This window comes from Pristiophorus japonicus, unplaced genomic scaffold (assembly GCF_044704955.1).
Source record: "Pristiophorus japonicus isolate sPriJap1 unplaced genomic scaffold, sPriJap1.hap1 HAP1_SCAFFOLD_1109, whole genome shotgun sequence".
Classification (NCBI taxonomy): domain Eukaryota; kingdom Metazoa; phylum Chordata; class Chondrichthyes; family Pristiophoridae; genus Pristiophorus; species Pristiophorus japonicus.
This window is the reverse complement of record NW_027250766.1, coordinates 61,721-79,594: the sequence shown is the minus strand read 5'-3', so window position 1 is coordinate 79,594 and position 17,874 is coordinate 61,721. Positions and strand designations below refer to the sequence as shown.

General features: G+C 45.0%; 1 protein-coding gene across 1 annotated transcript in view; it reads right to left on the bottom strand.

Annotated features, from left to right (window-relative positions):
* LOC139241564 (acetoacetyl-CoA synthetase-like) overlaps window positions 1-17,874 on the bottom strand; it is a gene marked incomplete at its 3' end in the record, with an annotated part of 46,304 nt that overhangs the window by 17,474 nt on the left and 10,956 nt on the right. The window contains exons 3-4 of the mRNA XM_070870050.1: window positions 7,872-7,992; window positions 4,804-4,917 (exon numbers count right to left, since the gene is read on the bottom strand). Of these exons, the coding sequence (XP_070726151.1) occupies window positions 4,804-4,917; window positions 7,872-7,992 (235 nt within the window). The remainder of the gene's footprint in view (window positions 1-4,803; window positions 4,918-7,871; window positions 7,993-17,874) is intronic.

Here is a 17,874-nt window from a genome sequence, read left to right as displayed (position 1 = left end):
TTTTAGACTTGATTTTCATTATGCTGGAGTTGGCAGGGGGGGGGGGGGAGCGAGGACAAGAGTAAGGGGGCATTAAACAGAAATACACTAAATTGAAGTCACTAACAGGCAACTTGTTCCCTTGCCTCTGCCCCCACGCCCCATCCCCAACACGCAAAAAAATGCATCCCACCCCCAATTAGCATCAGAACGTAAGTAAATCTGCATTATGCTGCTGCAGCCTTCATTAGGAGCTTAAGCACAAGATGCCAGTGTGCTTAAGCTTTACCTCACACACAATGACTGCTGCTTTTTCCAAGAATGCTCGTCACAGATTAACAGATACCTGCATGCAGTGTCTAGTGGTTGAATCATTTCAGCTTAAATTTCAACCCTGCACTGTAGATGAGATTTAATTGTGGACAAATAAAAGATCAAAAGGAGTCGATATGTAAAATACATTCCTGTTAAAAAGTAGGTATTGTTCCTGAATTTGCTGGTGGGAGGGGAAAATCACAGTACAGTAATGGTGTATCTATGATGCAAAAATTCCAGGAAATGGTGGTGCAAGTGACTTATGCCATCATGCGCAACACACCATAAATTGCTGGGACTTTTGCACTGCTCCACAGAGGCCCTTGCTGAAAAAGTTGAACAACTAATTATCATAGCTCAGTCTCCATTAAAATCAACAGTGAGATCAAGTTTGCTTAATTCACACCACTGAGGGCCTCAGAATCAGTAAAGCATAAATCGCACAGCAGGTAGCCGGAGGGCAACATATTTATGGATGTGCTCACAAAACATCACTGAAATCTTAAACCTCAATTAAGCAATAAAATTACTGTTTTGACAGCCAGGTATGTGCTGATTTTCCCCCAACTGATATTTTTATATTCAAATTTATTGAGCTTGTGTGCCAAGCATGGATTGCAAGCGGTAATAAAATATGGCTAGGGATGACAGGCTGATCGGAAAACCAGCCCAAGGATGCGATGTCCTTAATGGCGTTGAAATATTTGTGCCGTTTCAGTAAAGCAGGTGTGCCCCTCCGGGACCAATAGACATAATCTGGACGCTGCCACCCCAGGACACCTACCCTCCGCGAACACGACCCACCCCGCAGCTTACATTGCTGGCAGCTGCTCCAGCTTGATATTCAGGCTCTAATCTGGCGCGCTGACCCGTGTGTAGCTCTGCAGCTCACCTGCCGAACTTATAGGAGGCTGGAGCCTGAAAGTCAAGAGGGCCACTTTGCCGCCGGAATGGTCTGGCCGACCAGCACTCCTCCGATCAGCCACTCACAATCTAGCCCAGTGTGAGCTAATGAATTGTGTTTAAAAGAAAAAAGTAGTGATTATACTCCGAATGGATTTCGGAACGGTGCTGTGGAAGAACAAGGGGATTCAAAAGCACAGGGCATTAAAGGCAGCGCATTGGATTGTTAAGGTGATCAATAAAGTCAACGGAATTTTAAGTCTTATCACAGGAGAAACAAATGTAAAAGCCAAGAGGTTATGATGAGTCGACATAAAACTTTAATAAGATCTCAGAGTACTGTATGTAGTATTGGGCTCCACACTTTAGGAAGGATGTTGAGGCTTGAGATAATTTTTTTTTAATTAATTCTTCGGCTATGTGTGTCGCTGACGAGGCCAGCATTTATTACCCATCCCTAGTTGCTCGAGCAGGTGGTGGTGGGCCGCCTTCTTGAACCGCTGCAGTCCTTGTGGTGAAGGTACGAAGGTACTCCCACAATGCCGTCAGATAGTGAGTTCCAGGATTTTAACCCAATGATGATGAAGGAATGGCCATACAGGGAATGATGTTTGACTTGAAAGGGATACTGTTTCCATGCCCTTGCAGCCCTTATCCTTACAAGTGGTGGAGGTTACTGGTTTGAGATGTACTGCCAAAAAGGCCTTGCTGCAGTGCATTCTGTGGATGTACACTCTGCAGGCATGGTGCAGCAATGGTGGAGAGTGGAGGATTAACGTGGTGGATGGAGTGCTGCGCAAACACTGCTTTATCTTAGATGGTGTTGAGCTTCTTGAGTGTTACTGCAGCTGCAACCATCCAAACAAATGGAGAGTTATCCATCACACTCCAAACTTGTGCCTTGTGTGTGGTGGAGAGCCTTTCGAGTCAGACGGTGAGTCACTCACTGCAGAATACAGTTTCTGACCTGCTCTAGTAGCCATGGCATTTACGTGGCTGGTCCAGTTGAGTTTTTAGTCAATGGCAGACACAACAGAGTCACTAGAATGTTGCCTGGTATGAGAAATACCAAATACGAAGACAGACTTGAAAAAACTAGGTATTTTTTTGCGAGACCACCACAGATTACAGGTCCCAATGATAGAAGAGGTTTAGAACAAGGGAGCAGAAAAATCTTCTTTACAGAAGGAGTTGAGGCTGTGGAATCTATTTCCAGGAATAGTGGCAAGAGAGATACTCAGTCAACATCCAAGATTAGGTTAGAAAGGTAGAAGGAGGAAAAGGGGATAAGGGCTGTTTACTTGTGGTGGAGGATAACCATCAACATGGAAAGGTTGGGCCAAATGGCCAGTTTCTGTGCTGTAACTTCTGTGCAGTAAGTATGAATAACTTCTTTCGTACCAGTTATCTTTGAATAAGGTGGTTCTCAATTGTGTTGCACCCAGCTCTGCTGGTTCTAAAATCCCAGTAACCCCCTCGCCTGGGAAAGCCGAGTCAAAGTACTTATTTTGACTTTCGGGTCCACACTCGAAACGTTAACTTGTCTGTTCTCTCCAAAGTTGCTGCCTGACCTGCTGAATGTTGCCAGTATTTTGGGTTTTGTTTCAGTATCTGCAGTTTTTTGCTTTTTGTACTGCAGAGTTTCTGCCAATCCCTCAGTCTACTGGCAGCTTTACTCTTACCTTGACTGTATCAGGTACTCAGATACTATCGTGCAGATAGAAAGCTTTTTATTGTACTCTATATTTTATGCTAATGTTCTCTTGTACCTCCTCTTTCCAATGTCCCTTTTATTAGCTTTTTTTTTAAATATCTGACCTAGTTTTCATTGATCCTAAAGAAAACAATCACCTAATTCGATAGAAAACATCTTCCATTTGTAAAAGGTCATCTGCAGCAAAATAAATCCCATTAACAACATTTTCCACAGAAGCACGATTATGCAGGCAAAACAAGGCAAACTTCCAAAAGGAATGTTTAAGCTTTCACTCAAGTTGCAGATGGAATATTCGTGCAATCAAGGATCAACAAAACTGGCCTTGGGCTGGACTGGTTGCAAAATTAGTCTAATCCAATTGGAAAAGCTGGTGTGTGTCAGAATGTAAAATATAGCAAGAGCCCTTGTATAACCTAGTGTAAGTTGTATTGCTATAAATGTGATTAAATATCAGACTCCCCTTAGGCTGCACACTGGCTTGACACGCAGGCAAATTCTTACAATGAAACAGTTGTTCAAAACATTGCCTTCTGAGTTGCGATGTCAAATAGACCCGCCTCTATGTTCCAATCATCGCACTGAATCTAGAGGGAGTGAGCCCTGTGGATTTCGACCGAATTATTCAGCTACTAAAAAAAAAAAATTGCTCAGTACCTCAGCTAATTTAGTTAAGAGATACGGATGATTCCTGTACCAGTTTACTGGACCTATTTTTTTTTTTAAATTAAACTACTTTATTGTTGTTAACTGCCTTGGAAGACTGCCAAAAGCCCCTCACGAAGGCAAGGTTTAAACTAAAAACAGCTCAGCCTCATGACAAGCCCAATCTATTAATTTAATTTGTTGCACCTATACACTCATTGAATGTTACCTACTATGCCACATTTCAAAGCTGAATCAGACATTGCTGGGTTTTTTTTTTACATTACAGGACTGCCGGCTGCAACTTCAGCATCGGTGCGGCCAGGTAAATGAGGCAACACTACTTCCTCTGGAGACACCAACAGCCACCTGGCTCCAAGAGTGTCAGTACCTTGGCAGCAAAATATAACTGCAGCTGTCTGGTGCCTGGCTGCAGGTAGGCGTGGTGGTATGCTTGCTGACGGACTTCGCACCGCAAGCTGTAAATTACTGTCCGACAAACGAAGCCGCAAATCAAAACCATTGTGCATGAGCCACTGTTTCTTTGATGCCACTGTGCCATGGAACCCCACCCTGCAATAAATGCACTGGCAGAAAAAGCAGATACTCAAAAATAAGTCTGTAACATAAAGGAAGCATCAAACGTTTCCATGCAACTTATGAAGGAAGACTTGCATTTCTATAGCGCCTTTCAGTATCTCAGGATGTCCCAAAGAGCTTTACAGAGGGGGAGGTACTTTTTTTGTATGAAGTGTAGGAAACACAGCAGTCAATTTGCAAACAGCAAGGTCCCACAAACAGCAATGTGATAATGGCCAGATAATCTGGTTTGAGGTGTTGGTTGAGGGATAAATATTGACCAGATCAATTATGGTAATTATGTCAGTAAACATCAAACTTAAGCCAACCACACCACCTGATTTGAATGCCACAATATTTTTTCAGTGAAAACAAATAGTGGGCCAGTGCAATGGCACAGTATTTTCTACAACATGTGGCAGGACGCTGCATACGAAATGGAACAAGCTACCCTTTCAAACAAAACCACATACAAACACATTGCGTCATTTGCTGAATAGTTTCACCAAATGCCATGCCAGTTACAACTTCCAAAACCATTTTTTTTTAAATACACTAATGTCCATTTTCTAATTAAACATATTTAAATAATTGACAATGGAAAATAGGTTGCTTAAAGAATTTACTTTGTTTAAACAGAAATTAAGAATTTAGAAGTCAGAACCTACCAACAACTCTGTCACCTATCTTCACTCCCATCTTTCGGAGAGCTGCAGCGTACAAAGCCACATCTCTCTTTAGCTCTCCGAACGTCACTTTGACAATCTCCTCCTTACCTTCCGCTGTTAAGCAATAGAACACAAAGATTAAAACTTGAGAGCAGAAATTCAGCACAAAAGCATATGTAGCAAATCGAACCCCATAACCCAATCATATTAGGTGTGTATGACATTTTAAAAGACTTGCATTTATATAGCACCTTTTACACCACCAGACATCCCAAAGCACTTTACAGACAATAACATACTTTTTTTGAAGTGCCGTCACTGTTGCAATGTAGGAAACACGGCAGCTAATTTGTGCACAGCAAACTCCCACAAACAGCAAAGGGATAATGACCAGATAATCTGTTTTAGTGTTGTGATTGAGAGATATATATTGGTTAGGGCACCAGGGATAGCTCCCCTGCTCTTCTTCGAAATATTGCTATAGGATCTTTTATGTCCACTTCAGAGGGCAGATGGGGCCTTGGTTTAACGTCTCATCCAAAAGAAGGCACCTCAGACACTGCAGCACTCCCTCAGCACTGCACTGGATTGTCGGCCTAGATTTTTGTGCTCAACTGTCCGGATTGGAACTTTAACCCACATTGTAATTGTGCTGCTCAATGTCATACATAGATCTCAGTCCTAACTATATTTCAAGACCAAATGTACATGATGAAAATAATTACAAAATGCTAGGACAAAGATGCATCTACTGATACCAGTACGTGAATGATCATTGGAGCTAAACTTTTTGCAGGTTTCAAATGTGGTTAACTCTTAATTGCCCTGTGAAATAGCCAAGCAAACCACTAAGCCAGATCAACTTCACCTGCTCAAAGGCAATTCGGGATTGGCAATAAATGCTGGCCTTGCCAGCGACACCCACATTCTGTTGATCAAAAAAAGTCAAATGTATAATTTTGATGAGATATGGGCCAGACTTTCCACAAAATTGTAAAATAGCTCTGTTTTTTGGCGTTATTTCCGATTAACGCTCATTTTTTTAGGCCGAAACAACGGCAAAAAAATGCCTAAGTTACGCCAAAATTATTTTAAATTTTGGTATAGCGTATAAATACCTCCGTTTTTAAGGACGGAGCTAAATTTTTTCGCCTAAAAAATAACGCCCGTTCTGCGCATGCCCAACACTCAAAGCATTTGGATTTCCAGGGTAACGCGAGGCACAATTGCAACTCGGCAGAGATTTCTGCCACTGTGTTGCTGAAACACATCATAACCATAAACTTTAGATACACACAAACTACCTCGGCAACAGGAACAATTTCGGAAGGAATGGCTGATTTCACCCATCTCCAAATTTTGAATTAAAAGTAATTTAAAACCAAAGCTGCCTATTACAACTGGCTCGGTGTGAGCAACAGAATCTCAGATGTCGCCCAGGTCGGGTCGGGACAGTGCACTGGTTCCTTGGGCTAGAAATAGAATCCCGCCCAAATATATGCACAGGACAGAGAAATCAGAGGTTTTACTTCAACCCTGGCTATGGTTCTGTAATGGAGAATCATTCTTTCCCATTCTTCTCCAACAAAGGATGGAATCATCACTCTAGGTTTCCTGGGGTTTATATCGTAACGCTGCCTCTATTGGCATGGCAAATGAACCAGCTGAAGACAGAGAAGAGTGTATTTATCATTCCGATATAAAATATAGGTATTGTTCCCTCCCAAAGCTTTAACATTTAGCTCCATTTCCCAAGATGGCCCAGTTATCACCGATTTCCATCCAATTCCACCAGGTAAGGCAAGCTTTTTTTAAAAAGTAGAATTTAGCACTGTCCTTAAAAATATCCTCATTGGAAAAACTCGCAAAAAATGGCATCATTGGGTTTGACCCCCGAGTGGCATCACAAAAACGATTCTCAAAAAAAAAAAATCGGCGCTTTTTTTTTTAGGACAGTATTACACCACTGGCAAAACTAGCAACATGGCCCTAAATTTATTTAGCTCCAAAAAAAAACTTTTAGCTCCAAAAGATGGAGCTAAATCGATCCTTATAATAGCAAATTTCAAGCCCATGGTCACTATGTAGAGTGAGATTTATGCATTTCAATGGTGTAATGAAACCCAGTCACCTGAGGTATGGAGGTTTAATCAGGTGCCTGGCTAAACACAAGGCAGCAAGACCGCTTGAGAAAACGACCTCAGTAACAGGGACATTTTAACACTTTGGTAAAATAGCAGCAGCTATGCGATAATAACTAGGACACAGCCAGGGAGTTGAACTTCTCTTATGCCTGAACAGAGTAAAAAAAAGGATCCAAATTCTACAACACAGTGGACCACTACACTACTGCTAATAGAAACTGATTAACATCGTGCATACTTCTACAGTTGCATATAAAAAGTGTGCCAATTGCTTAGCTTTCTTTGTATGTGGCACATTAACTAGTGCACAAATTATTAGCCAATACCTTTCAGCAATAATGAACGTGAACGTCCACTTCTAGCTCAGGAACTGCTTCAGGTGAACCATCAGATTTTTAAAGGTTTTCTTAAATAATTATTTGCTAAATCTTCCACTGGTGATAGGATTCTCAACAGCTGGAGCTTGGATACTAAACAATTGACAAGACTTAACAATGGAACTATTGTGACTTTTGGTAGAAGCTGTTCAGAATGTCTATATTACAAGGTAATGGCTGATTTTGTGAGTTCACACTGGCACATTGTTTGTCAGGCACACATCGCAAGTGTGCTGCCCGATTTCACGTCCCAGAGTTTTGCCTGATTACCATTAGGGAATCGGAGAGCTTTAATAGAGAATTCACCCCTCAAGAAGTTGACTAGCTGGCAAGAGAGATATGACAAGGTAGAGTGCACACATTCTGTGGAGCAAGCAGACTTAATGGCTTTTTTCTTGTTCTGTGCATTATGTTCTAAAGACAAAAACGAGAGGCAGGTTTGTTCGGATTTTAAAAAATTCACCATGTTTCTACACAAGTCTTCATTCATGGGAGCTTTTCCTCTTCACCCCCACCCCCCAAAATCACAAAGCAATAAAACACTTACATGCTGAATAAAGAGCCACTTTGTCGTCATCTTTATGCTTCAGGAGGTTTTCTGCGTAGTTTAATCTGCTCCCCTTGAACCATTCGGGAACATCGGCAACTCCTTTTGTCCTGTCAATCACCTGGAGGCAACATCATCAACAAGAGTTCTTTTTAATTTCCTTGCAACAGTGACCTAGATAGCTCGTTCGCATACAATTCATTTTCACCGTTAAACCCATGGCTGATATTGCGGTTTTAACACCATTTCTAACTGAAGAAAGTGAAATATAATGAAGATGAAAAATCACCAAAAGCAGATCAATATATTAGTATTAGTGGCCGATTCCACTGGAAAACTGAAACGGTAGTTTTTAAAACTTTACATTTATTGTGTTCCTAACACAGATGAGGCTGCACACAGGGAGGTTAAAGTAACAGTGACCTCAGTCTTTATTAAGACACTCCAGAGTGAGGAACAGGCCTTAGGGGCCGGCTTATATACAGTGCTCCCAAGGGATGCTGGAATGCCTTGGTACTTCAGGGGATGAGCTCCCTGGTGGCGGAACATGGGAGTGCATGCTTTACAGATACACAACATCACTCGCTCCTCCAAAGTCAAAGTGAAAACTATTTACAAGGTGAAGCGGTCGGGAGCCTTTCTTTCCCTGGTGGACTGCCTCAGTACAAAGGTCTGTTCTGGTGTGTTGGCTGTGCCCTTGCTGGGCTGGCGTGTTGTTGGTCCTGCAGGGCTGCTAGGTGAGCCTGGCCTTGCTGGGCTGTTGGGCGTGATGGGTTCGATTTCCTGGTCCGGCGTGGTGTCGTTGATCCTTTGGGTGTGTGTTGTGGGCTCGAAAAAGGTGGTGTCTGCTGTGGGTTGTTCAGGGCAGTCTGTGAACCGCAGCCTCGTTTGGTCCAGATGCTTTCTGCAAATTTGTACATTGTCTAGTTTGACTACAAACACCCTATTCCCTTCTTTAGCTATCACCGTGCCCACGATCCACTTGGGACCATGTCCATAGTTTAGCACATACACAGGGTCATTCAGATCAATTTCCCGTGACACAGTGGCGCGACCATCGTTTACATTTTGTTGTTGCCGCCTGCTCTCTACCTGATCATGCAGGTTGGGGTGAACCAGCAAGAGTCTGGTTTTAAGTGTCCTTTTCATGAGTAGCCTCAGCCGGGGGGCACCCCTGTGAGCGAGTGGGGTCTCATGCGGTAGCTGAGCAGTACTCAGGACAGGCGGGTTTGGAGTGAGCCTTCTGTGACTCATTTAAGGTTCTGTTTGATGGTTTGTACTGCCCGCTCTGCCTGCCCATTGGAGGTTGGTTTAAATGGGGCCAAGGTGACATGTTTGATCCCATTGCAGGTCATGAATTCTTTAAATTTGGCACTGGTGAAACATGGCCCGAGTATGTCAGGCAGGCCGTGGGTGGCAAACATGGCCCTCAGACTTTCAATGGTGGCAGTGGCGGTGCTTCCTGACATTATTTCACATTCAATCCATTTTGAAAAAGCATCCACCACCATCAGGAACATTTTGCCGAGAAACGGGCCCGCATGGTCGACATGGATCCTCAACCATGGTCTGGAGGGCCAGGACCACAAACTTAGTGGTGCCTCTCTGGGCGCGTTGCTCAACTGAGCGCACACGCTGCATTGCCGTACACAGGACTCTAAGTCAGAGTCGATACCGGGCCACCACAAGTGGGATCTGGCTATCGCTTTCATCATTACTATACCCGGGTGTGTGCTGTGAAGATCCGAGATGAACGTCTCCCTGCCCTTTTTTGGTAACACTACGCGGTTACCCCACAACAGGCAGTCTGCCTGAATGGACAGCTCGTCCTTTCGCCGCCGAAACGGCTTGATTGGCTCTTGCATTTCAACGGGGATAGTGGCCCAGCTCCCATTCAGTGCACAGTTTTTTTTTTACTTGGGACAGCAGAGGATCTTGGCTGGTCCAAATCCTAATCTGGCGGGCCGTGGCAGGTGATTTATCATTTTCAAATGCTTCCATGACCATCAACAAGTCTGCGGGCTGCGCCATTTCCGCCCCCGTGGTGGGCAATGGTAGCCGACTGAGAGCATCCGCACAGTTCTAGGTGCCTGGCCTGTGGCGGATGGTATAGTTATACGCTGATAGCGCGAGTGCCCACCTTCATATGCGGGCTGAGGCATTAGTATTTATCCCCTGGTTTTCAGCAAACAGGGATGTGAGGGGCTTGTGATCGGTTTCCAGCTCAAATTTGAGGCCAAACAGGTACTGATGCATTTTCTTTACCCCAAATACACACGCTAATGCCTCTTTCTCAATCATGCTGTAGGCCCTCTCGGCCTTAGACAAGCTCCTGGAAGCATAGGCGACAGGATGCAACTTCCCCTCAACGTTAGCTTGTTGTAATACACACCCGACTCCGTATGACGACGCATCACATGCTAGCACAAGTCTTTTACACGGGTTATACAATACAAGCAGCTTGTTGGAGCATAAAATGTTTCTGGCTTTCTCAAAAGCAATTACTTAGTCTTTTTCCCCATACCCAGTTCTCACCTTTGCGCAATAACACACGTGGGGGCTCTAAAAGGGTGCTTAATCCCGGTAGGAAGTTACCAAAACAGTTGAGGAGTCCCAGGAATGACCGCAGCTCCATGATGGTCTGTGGCCTAGGCGCGTTCCTGACAGCCTCGGTCTTGGCATCTGTGGGCCGAATGCCGTCCGCCGCGATCTTTTCCCCAAAAACTCCACTTCTGTTGCCATGAAGACACATTTCGATCTCTTCAGCCGCAGCCCTACGCGATCCAGTCGCTGGAGGACCTCCTCCAGGTTTTTTAGGTGCTCGGCGGTGTCCCGACCCCGTGACCAATATGTCATCCTGAAAGACAGTGTGTGGTACCGACTTGAGTAGGCTCTCCATGTTTCTCTGGAAGATCGCTGCGGCCGACCGAATTCCAAACGGGCATCTGTTGCAGATGAACGGTCCCTTGTGCATGTTGATGCAGGTGAGGCCCTTCAAGACTCCTCCAGCTCCTGCGTCATGTAGACCGAAGTCAGGTCGAGCTTGGTGAACGTTTTGCCTCCTGCCAGCGTCACAAATAGGTCGTATGCCTTAGGTAGCGGGTATTGGTCCTGTAGCGAGAAACGATTAATAGTTACTTTATAAATCACCGCAAATCCTAACCGTGCCATCACTTTTGAGCACTGGAACAATCGGGCTGGCCCACTCGCTGAATTCCACTGGGGAGATGATGCCCTCGCGTTGCAGCCTGTCCAGCTCGATTTCCACTCTCTCCCTCATCATGTGAGGTACCGCTCGCGCCTTGTGGTGAATGGGTCGTGCCTCTGGGACCAAGTGGATCCGCACCTTCACCCCGGAAAAGTTTCCAATGCCTGGCTCAAAAAAGGAAGGAAATTTGTTAAGAACCTGGGTACATGAGGCCTCATCGACATGCGATAGCGCTCGGATGTCATCGCAGTTCCAGCGGATTTTGCCCAGCCAGCTCCTTACAAGCAGTGTGGGGCCATCGCCCGGGACAATCCAGAGTGGCAGTTCATGCACCATGCCCTCGTCGGTGACCTTGACCATGGCGCTGCCCAGGACAGTGATAAGCTCTTTGCTGTACATTCTCAGTTTCGTGTGGATGGGGCTCAGGGCTGGTCTGAATGCCTTGTTGCACCAGTCTCTCAAACATCTTTTTACTCATGATGGATTGGCTAGTACCAGTGTCCAGTTCCATGGCTACGGGTAAGCCATTCAATTTTACGTTTAGCATTATAGGTGGACATTTCGTCGAAAATATGTGCACCCCGTGTACTTCAGCATCTGCCTCCTCTCTGAGGCTCGAAATTGTTTTGATCCACCATGGACCGATCTTCCTCTGCCACGTGGGTTAGCAGGTTTTGCAGAGCTTGCAGCTCGTTTGCAAGCTCGTTGGAGGTGCCCCATTGTTCCACAGCTCTTGCAAACATACCCTTTGAAGCGGCATGAATAGCTGAATGGAAGCCTCCACAATGCCAACAAGGTGTGAATTGCCTTGCATTCATCCTTTGTTGGGGACTCAGTCATCTGGGTCACCTGAGGCCTGCTGGCAGTTGCAGACTCGTGGGTTCTGCCCTGTACATTTCTGTTCGCAAACACAGTTCCAGTTAATTTATGAACATTGCTCGCACTTGTGTGCTGAGAGATTTGTTTGGTGTTATCACTGGTGGACATAAACGCCTGTGCTATCGTAATGGCCTTACTGAAGGTCGGTGTCTCTGCAGTCAAAAGTTTGCGAGGGTGGTCTCGTGGCCAATGTTCAGTTCAAAAAAGTCTCTGAGCATTTGCTCCAGGTAGCCATCAAACTCATTGTCCTGCAAGTCGCCTTAGCTCGGCGACATAGCTTGCCGCTTTTTGACCTTCAGATCGCTGGCACGTGTAGAACCGATACCTCGCCATCAGCACGCTCTCCCTCGGGTTAAGATGCTCCAGAACCAGTATACACAACTCCTCATATGACTTATCTGTGGGTTTCACCGGAGCCAGAAGATTCTTCATGAGGTTGTAGGTCGGTGCTCCGCAGACTGTGAGGAGGACCGCTCTCCTTTTTGCAGCGCTTCCTTCTCCGTCCAGCTCGTTGGCTACAAAGTACTGGTCTAGCCGTTCGACATAGGCTTCCCAATCCTCACCCTCCGAGAACTTCTCCAGGATGCTCAGTTTGCTGCATCTTTGCGTTGGATTCATCATCTCGTCGCCAGTTATTGTGTTCCTAACACAGATGAGGCTGCACACAGGGAGGTTAAAGTAACAGTGACCTCAGTCTTTAATAAGACACTCCAGAGGGAGGAACAAGCCTTCGGGGCCGGCTTGTATACAGTGCTCCCAAGGGATGCTGGGATCCCTTGGGACTTCAGGGAATGAGCCCCCTGGTGGTGGAACATGAGAGTGCATGCGTTGCAGATATAAAACAACATTTTCTGAAGAATTTAGGGCATGTTAATATACAAATTCGTTAATAGCAGTAAAAACGTTGAAAAACATCCTCTTATTTTACACAAGACTACAAGTTTGAAATGAGCGTGATACTAGATAGAGGTCCAGTCACATGTGTAATTCAAGGTCCTAATAAAAAGATCAGTAATACTCTGCTATCAATGCATCTCACGACTATAATTTCAAACAAAAAGCAACAATAACAGCCACTATTGAAAAGATAACCTATCTGCAAATGAATTTACAGCATGAACTGAAGTGCACGGTTCAGACGATTTGAAAGCTTTGCTCTCAGTTTAGGAGAGGGCCTCAATCACCAATTGAGTTGGGGCTTTGTCTCTATTTGAAGCGTCAATTAAACTATGCAATCTGCAAATTCTTGAATCAAAACACCCAAGTTCTTTTCTAACTTTATAAGGATTCCAGATTAGAGAGATATGAATAGATCAGTTTGATTCACATGGGGGTTAGGCAGAGAATATCCTGCAGAGGTTGACACAGTGGTGTGTACATTGTAGAAATAGCCAGCTTACTAGGTCAATTAGCCTTTTCTCTTTCTAAGCTTTCCTATATTTTAGTTTCGCACACGTGAAGCTCTAATGTCATATTCCCATTGTTCTTTAAACTGTTGCTTCGTCTGCCCAGCATTGCACTGTCAAGAATTGTCCCAAAGGGCAAAAAGAAAAGGTTTCCAAGCTGAAATACACATGCATCATTTTTAAGCCTCCCTCGTTGATTTGGGGCTTCTACATGCATTGACACAAATACTAGCCCAAAACAAAACAAACATGGCAGCATCTATCTCACCGGTATGGTTGTGTGGTGGTTTTGTTACCGAACCAGTAACTAGATGCCTGGACTAATAACGAGAGTTCAAAACCCACCGTGGAAGTTTGAGAATTTGAATTCAGTGTCGGAAGTCTGGAACTAACAAAGCTGGTATCAGTAAGTGACCGTAAAGCTGTTGGATTGTTGTGAAAACCCAACTGGTTCACGAAGGTCCTTTGGGGACGGAAACCTGCCTCCTTACCCGGTCTGGCCTGCGAGACTCGAGTCCCACACCAACACGATTAACTCTTAACTGCCCTCTGATGTGGCATGGCAAGCAGTTGTATCAAGACGCTACCAGTGGTTTGAGAAGGCGGCCCACCAGCACCTTCTCAAGGCAACTAGGGAAGGCAATAAATGCCAGCTTGGTCTGTGGCACCTACATAGCGAGAACGAATATATATTTTTAAATACTGTAACATATTCTCTATCTGGCAGAAGCACTACAAGTTGTAAGAGTGCTTAAACAATTATATGCAAGGTAAACCCTTTGCATATTTCATTGCTTCTATATCTGGTTCATACTTTAAAGATAAGACAACATTCTTTAAAATCATACATTATACTGATTTTATAAAGTGCCAATATCTTCTAATGTCCCTTTGACTCAGCTATTAGAACACTTGAGAGCACTATGGGTTGACATGTGCATGACAAATGATACAGTTTGCTGTCTCTACACGGTAAGCCACTCAAGCTCGGGATGCAACCCCGTGGAAATCTCACATTAAAAGGAAATTAAGGATTGCGGAGATAACTTTCTACAAATATCATAACATCCTTCTTGATGCAACGCAAGGAAATTCAGAGTATGTTGGGATCTGCCCCTGGATCCTCCCAAGCGTCATCACCGACTGTACACAGTTTGATGACTAAATGCCTGGCTTCTATTATCATAATTTGACCCACAATAAAAAAAGAATCCATTTTAAATGTCCTTTTGTTTTCTCCCCCGCTCACTCTTTTAGGCTCGTACATCCTCTCAACTTGGAATTTCAGCTTCAAAATTAATAAAATCAAGTTCCTTCCTGCTCCCTTTGCTGCTTCTTCATCCCTCCCAGTAACACAAACACTGTCCTTTCATATGTTGAGCATTTCAAGTTAATTTTAATATCCCTTCCCCTCGCCCCACCCCGTACCAATGTTTTGTTGATCTAAAGAGCTGTGTTAGAACATGTCATTTTTAAATAAAATGCATTCTCCCCACCACGGGCTCACAGTGCAGATATATTCTCCTTAGCCACTCACATACTGTTGCCCCTAGAACTAGCTGTATTCACGACCCCAGTTGTCATTAACCCAGCACATCAGAGAGCATGCAGAAATCAAGCGCAGGCAGCGGAAAGAGCGTGCGGCAAACCAGTCCCACCCACCCTTTCCCACATCGACTATCTCTCCTACCTGTGACAGGGACTGTGGTTCTCGCATTGGACTGTATAGACACCTTAGGACTCATTTTTAGATTCCGAGGGACTGCCTATGGCGATGACATCTGGCTACCCTGTTTTAACAGAATACATTGGGGGAGAAATTGCGGTTGGAGGCTTCCCGCAGGCGGATGCCTCCAACCTGCAAAAAATCTATGAATTTACCTGGTGGTTCATAGACTCGCTCCCCTGGGCCTCTCCGGGTACTGGGTCTGGGTACAGGCCCACATTCCCCCAAGGGCGCATGCGGTTCGCAAATGCCCTATGGATCACGTGGGCTTGCCCAACTAATAGAAGTGAATCCCCATTCATACTTATGAGGTTTCCGTTTGTACGGAACTCCCATAAGTAAAAATGGGGTCACTTAAAAAAATACATGAACATATGAAATAAATATTTTTAAAATTACATTTAAAATTAATTAAAATGCCATTTAATTAAATATTTTAAACAAAAATTTCATTCTTTGAAAAAAATGTTTTAATGGGGCTAAAAATAAGCTTCTATTGGGCAGGGTTTTTAATGTATAAATGAGCGATAACACTTTCTTTTTCTTTTTTTTTTAAAAACTCTTACACTGGTAAAAGCAGGCCTTACCAGGCGTAAGAATTTCACGGGTATTCATTGGGCAGAAGGTCGGCAAATAGTCCAACGCTCCACCCATGAATGTCCTTTTCTTTCAGATTCGTACGATCTGTTAAGAGGATTCTTGACGGATCGCAAGTTCCGGGTTTCAGCGCAGGGCATGCCCGAACCCGGAACTTGCGGGGCCCCTAGGGGCGCGTGTGCACCTCGTACGCACGCCTCATATGCACCCGTCGGGGCAACAAATTCAGCCCCAGATATTTTGATGATGTTTTCTACACTAATAACCGCCCTCCTCCCCCCGCCATCATCACGGGATGCTCCTGCCCCAGAGACGGACCTCCTGCAGGCCTTCAAGTCAAGCTCAGAGTTTGCATCCTTGTCGGATGGCCCTCGAAGTTCGTCTGGTGTACAGAACCTTTCAGACAAGCTGCCGAGGACCTACTGACAGAGCTTAGCTCCTGCCATCGGAAGGTCCCTTGGAACCCAACCATGGACCTCCCTCTGCTCGCCACAGAGGATCAAAATACTCAGTGGTCCTCATCCACACTCAGCATCAAAACGGTCCTTGGGACATTTTGTCCCCACCCCTCTCCTCCACTGAGCAAACAGCCCCATCCATACCACCACTCCCAAATGAAAATTAACCAGCCTCTGGTAGGGCCATCGAACCCTCACAAGAGTAGCAAAACCACACTGTGCAGCAGCCTTCACCCTCCCCGACCAGACATCCTAAAAAAGGGCAGTGAACTTCCTCTTCGCTGCCCCCCCCACCCAAAAGCAGGAACACCAACCCTCGGCAGAGGTCCGCCTCCTTTTCCTCCCCCATCCGCTCGGTCAATTCCCCTCCGCCTCTGCCTCTGCCTCGTCAATTCCCCTCCGCCGAAAAGAACATAAGAAATAGAAATAGGAGTAGGCCATATGGCCCCTCGAGCCTGCTCCACCATTCAATAAGATCGTGGCTGATCTGATTATGGACTCAGCTCCACTTCCCTGCCTGCTCCCCATAACCCCTTATCTTTTAAGAAACTGTCCATTTCTGTCTTAAATTTATTCAATATCCCAGCTTCCACAGCTCTCTGAGGCAGCGAATTCCACAGATTTACAACTCTCAGAAGAAATTTCTCCTCATCTGTTTTAAATGGGCAGCCCCTTATTCTAAGATCATGCCCTCTAGTTCAAGTCTCCCCCATCAGTCGAAACATCTCTTTGCATCCACCTTGTCAAGCCCCCTCATAATCTTATATGTCTCGAGAAGATCCCCTCTCATTCTTCTGAATTCCAATGAGTAGAGGTCCAACCAACTCAACCTTTCCTCATAAGTCAACCCCCTCATCCCCGGAATCAACCTAGTGAACCTTCTCTGAACTGCCTCCAAAGCAAGTATATCCTTTCGTTAATATGGAAACCAAAACTGTACGCAGTATTCCAGTTGTGGCCTCACCAATACCTTATATAGCTGTAGCAAGACTTCCCTGCTTTTATACGCCATCCCTTTTGCAATAAAGGCCAAGATACCATTGGCCTTCCTGATCACTTGCAGTACCTGCATACTATCCTTTTGTGTTTCATGCACAAGTACCCCCAGGTCCTGCTGCACTTTGCAATCTTTCTCCATTTAAATAATAACTTGCTCTTTGATTTTTTTCTGCCAAAGTGCACAGCCTCACACTTTCCAACATTATACTCCATCTGCCAAATTTTTGCCCACTCACTTAGTCTATGTCCTTTTACAGATTTTTTGTGTCCTCCTGACACATTGCTTTTCCTCCCATCTTTGTATCGTCAGCAAACTTGGCTACATTACACTCAGTCCCTTCTTCCAAGTCATTAATATCGATTGTAAATAGTTGGGGCCCCAGCACTGATCCCTGCGGCACACCACTAGTTACTGGTTGCCAACCAGAGAATGAACCATTTATCCCGACTCTCTGTTTTCTGTTAGCCAATCCTCTATCCATGCTATTACCCCCCACCCCCCCCCCCACAACCCCATGAACTTTTATCTTGTGCAGTAACCTTTTATGTGGCACCTTGTGGCATCGATGCTGCATCCCTTCTTCTTCCCCTTCACTGCCTTCTCCCCCAGCCGCCCTCCTCTACCCCACCTGGGTCCAGTTATTCCTCTAACCCTGCTTGGCCTGAATCCTGTCCAAGCACAACACCACAAGGAATAAAATGCAATACATTTATGCCTGCATGCATTCCT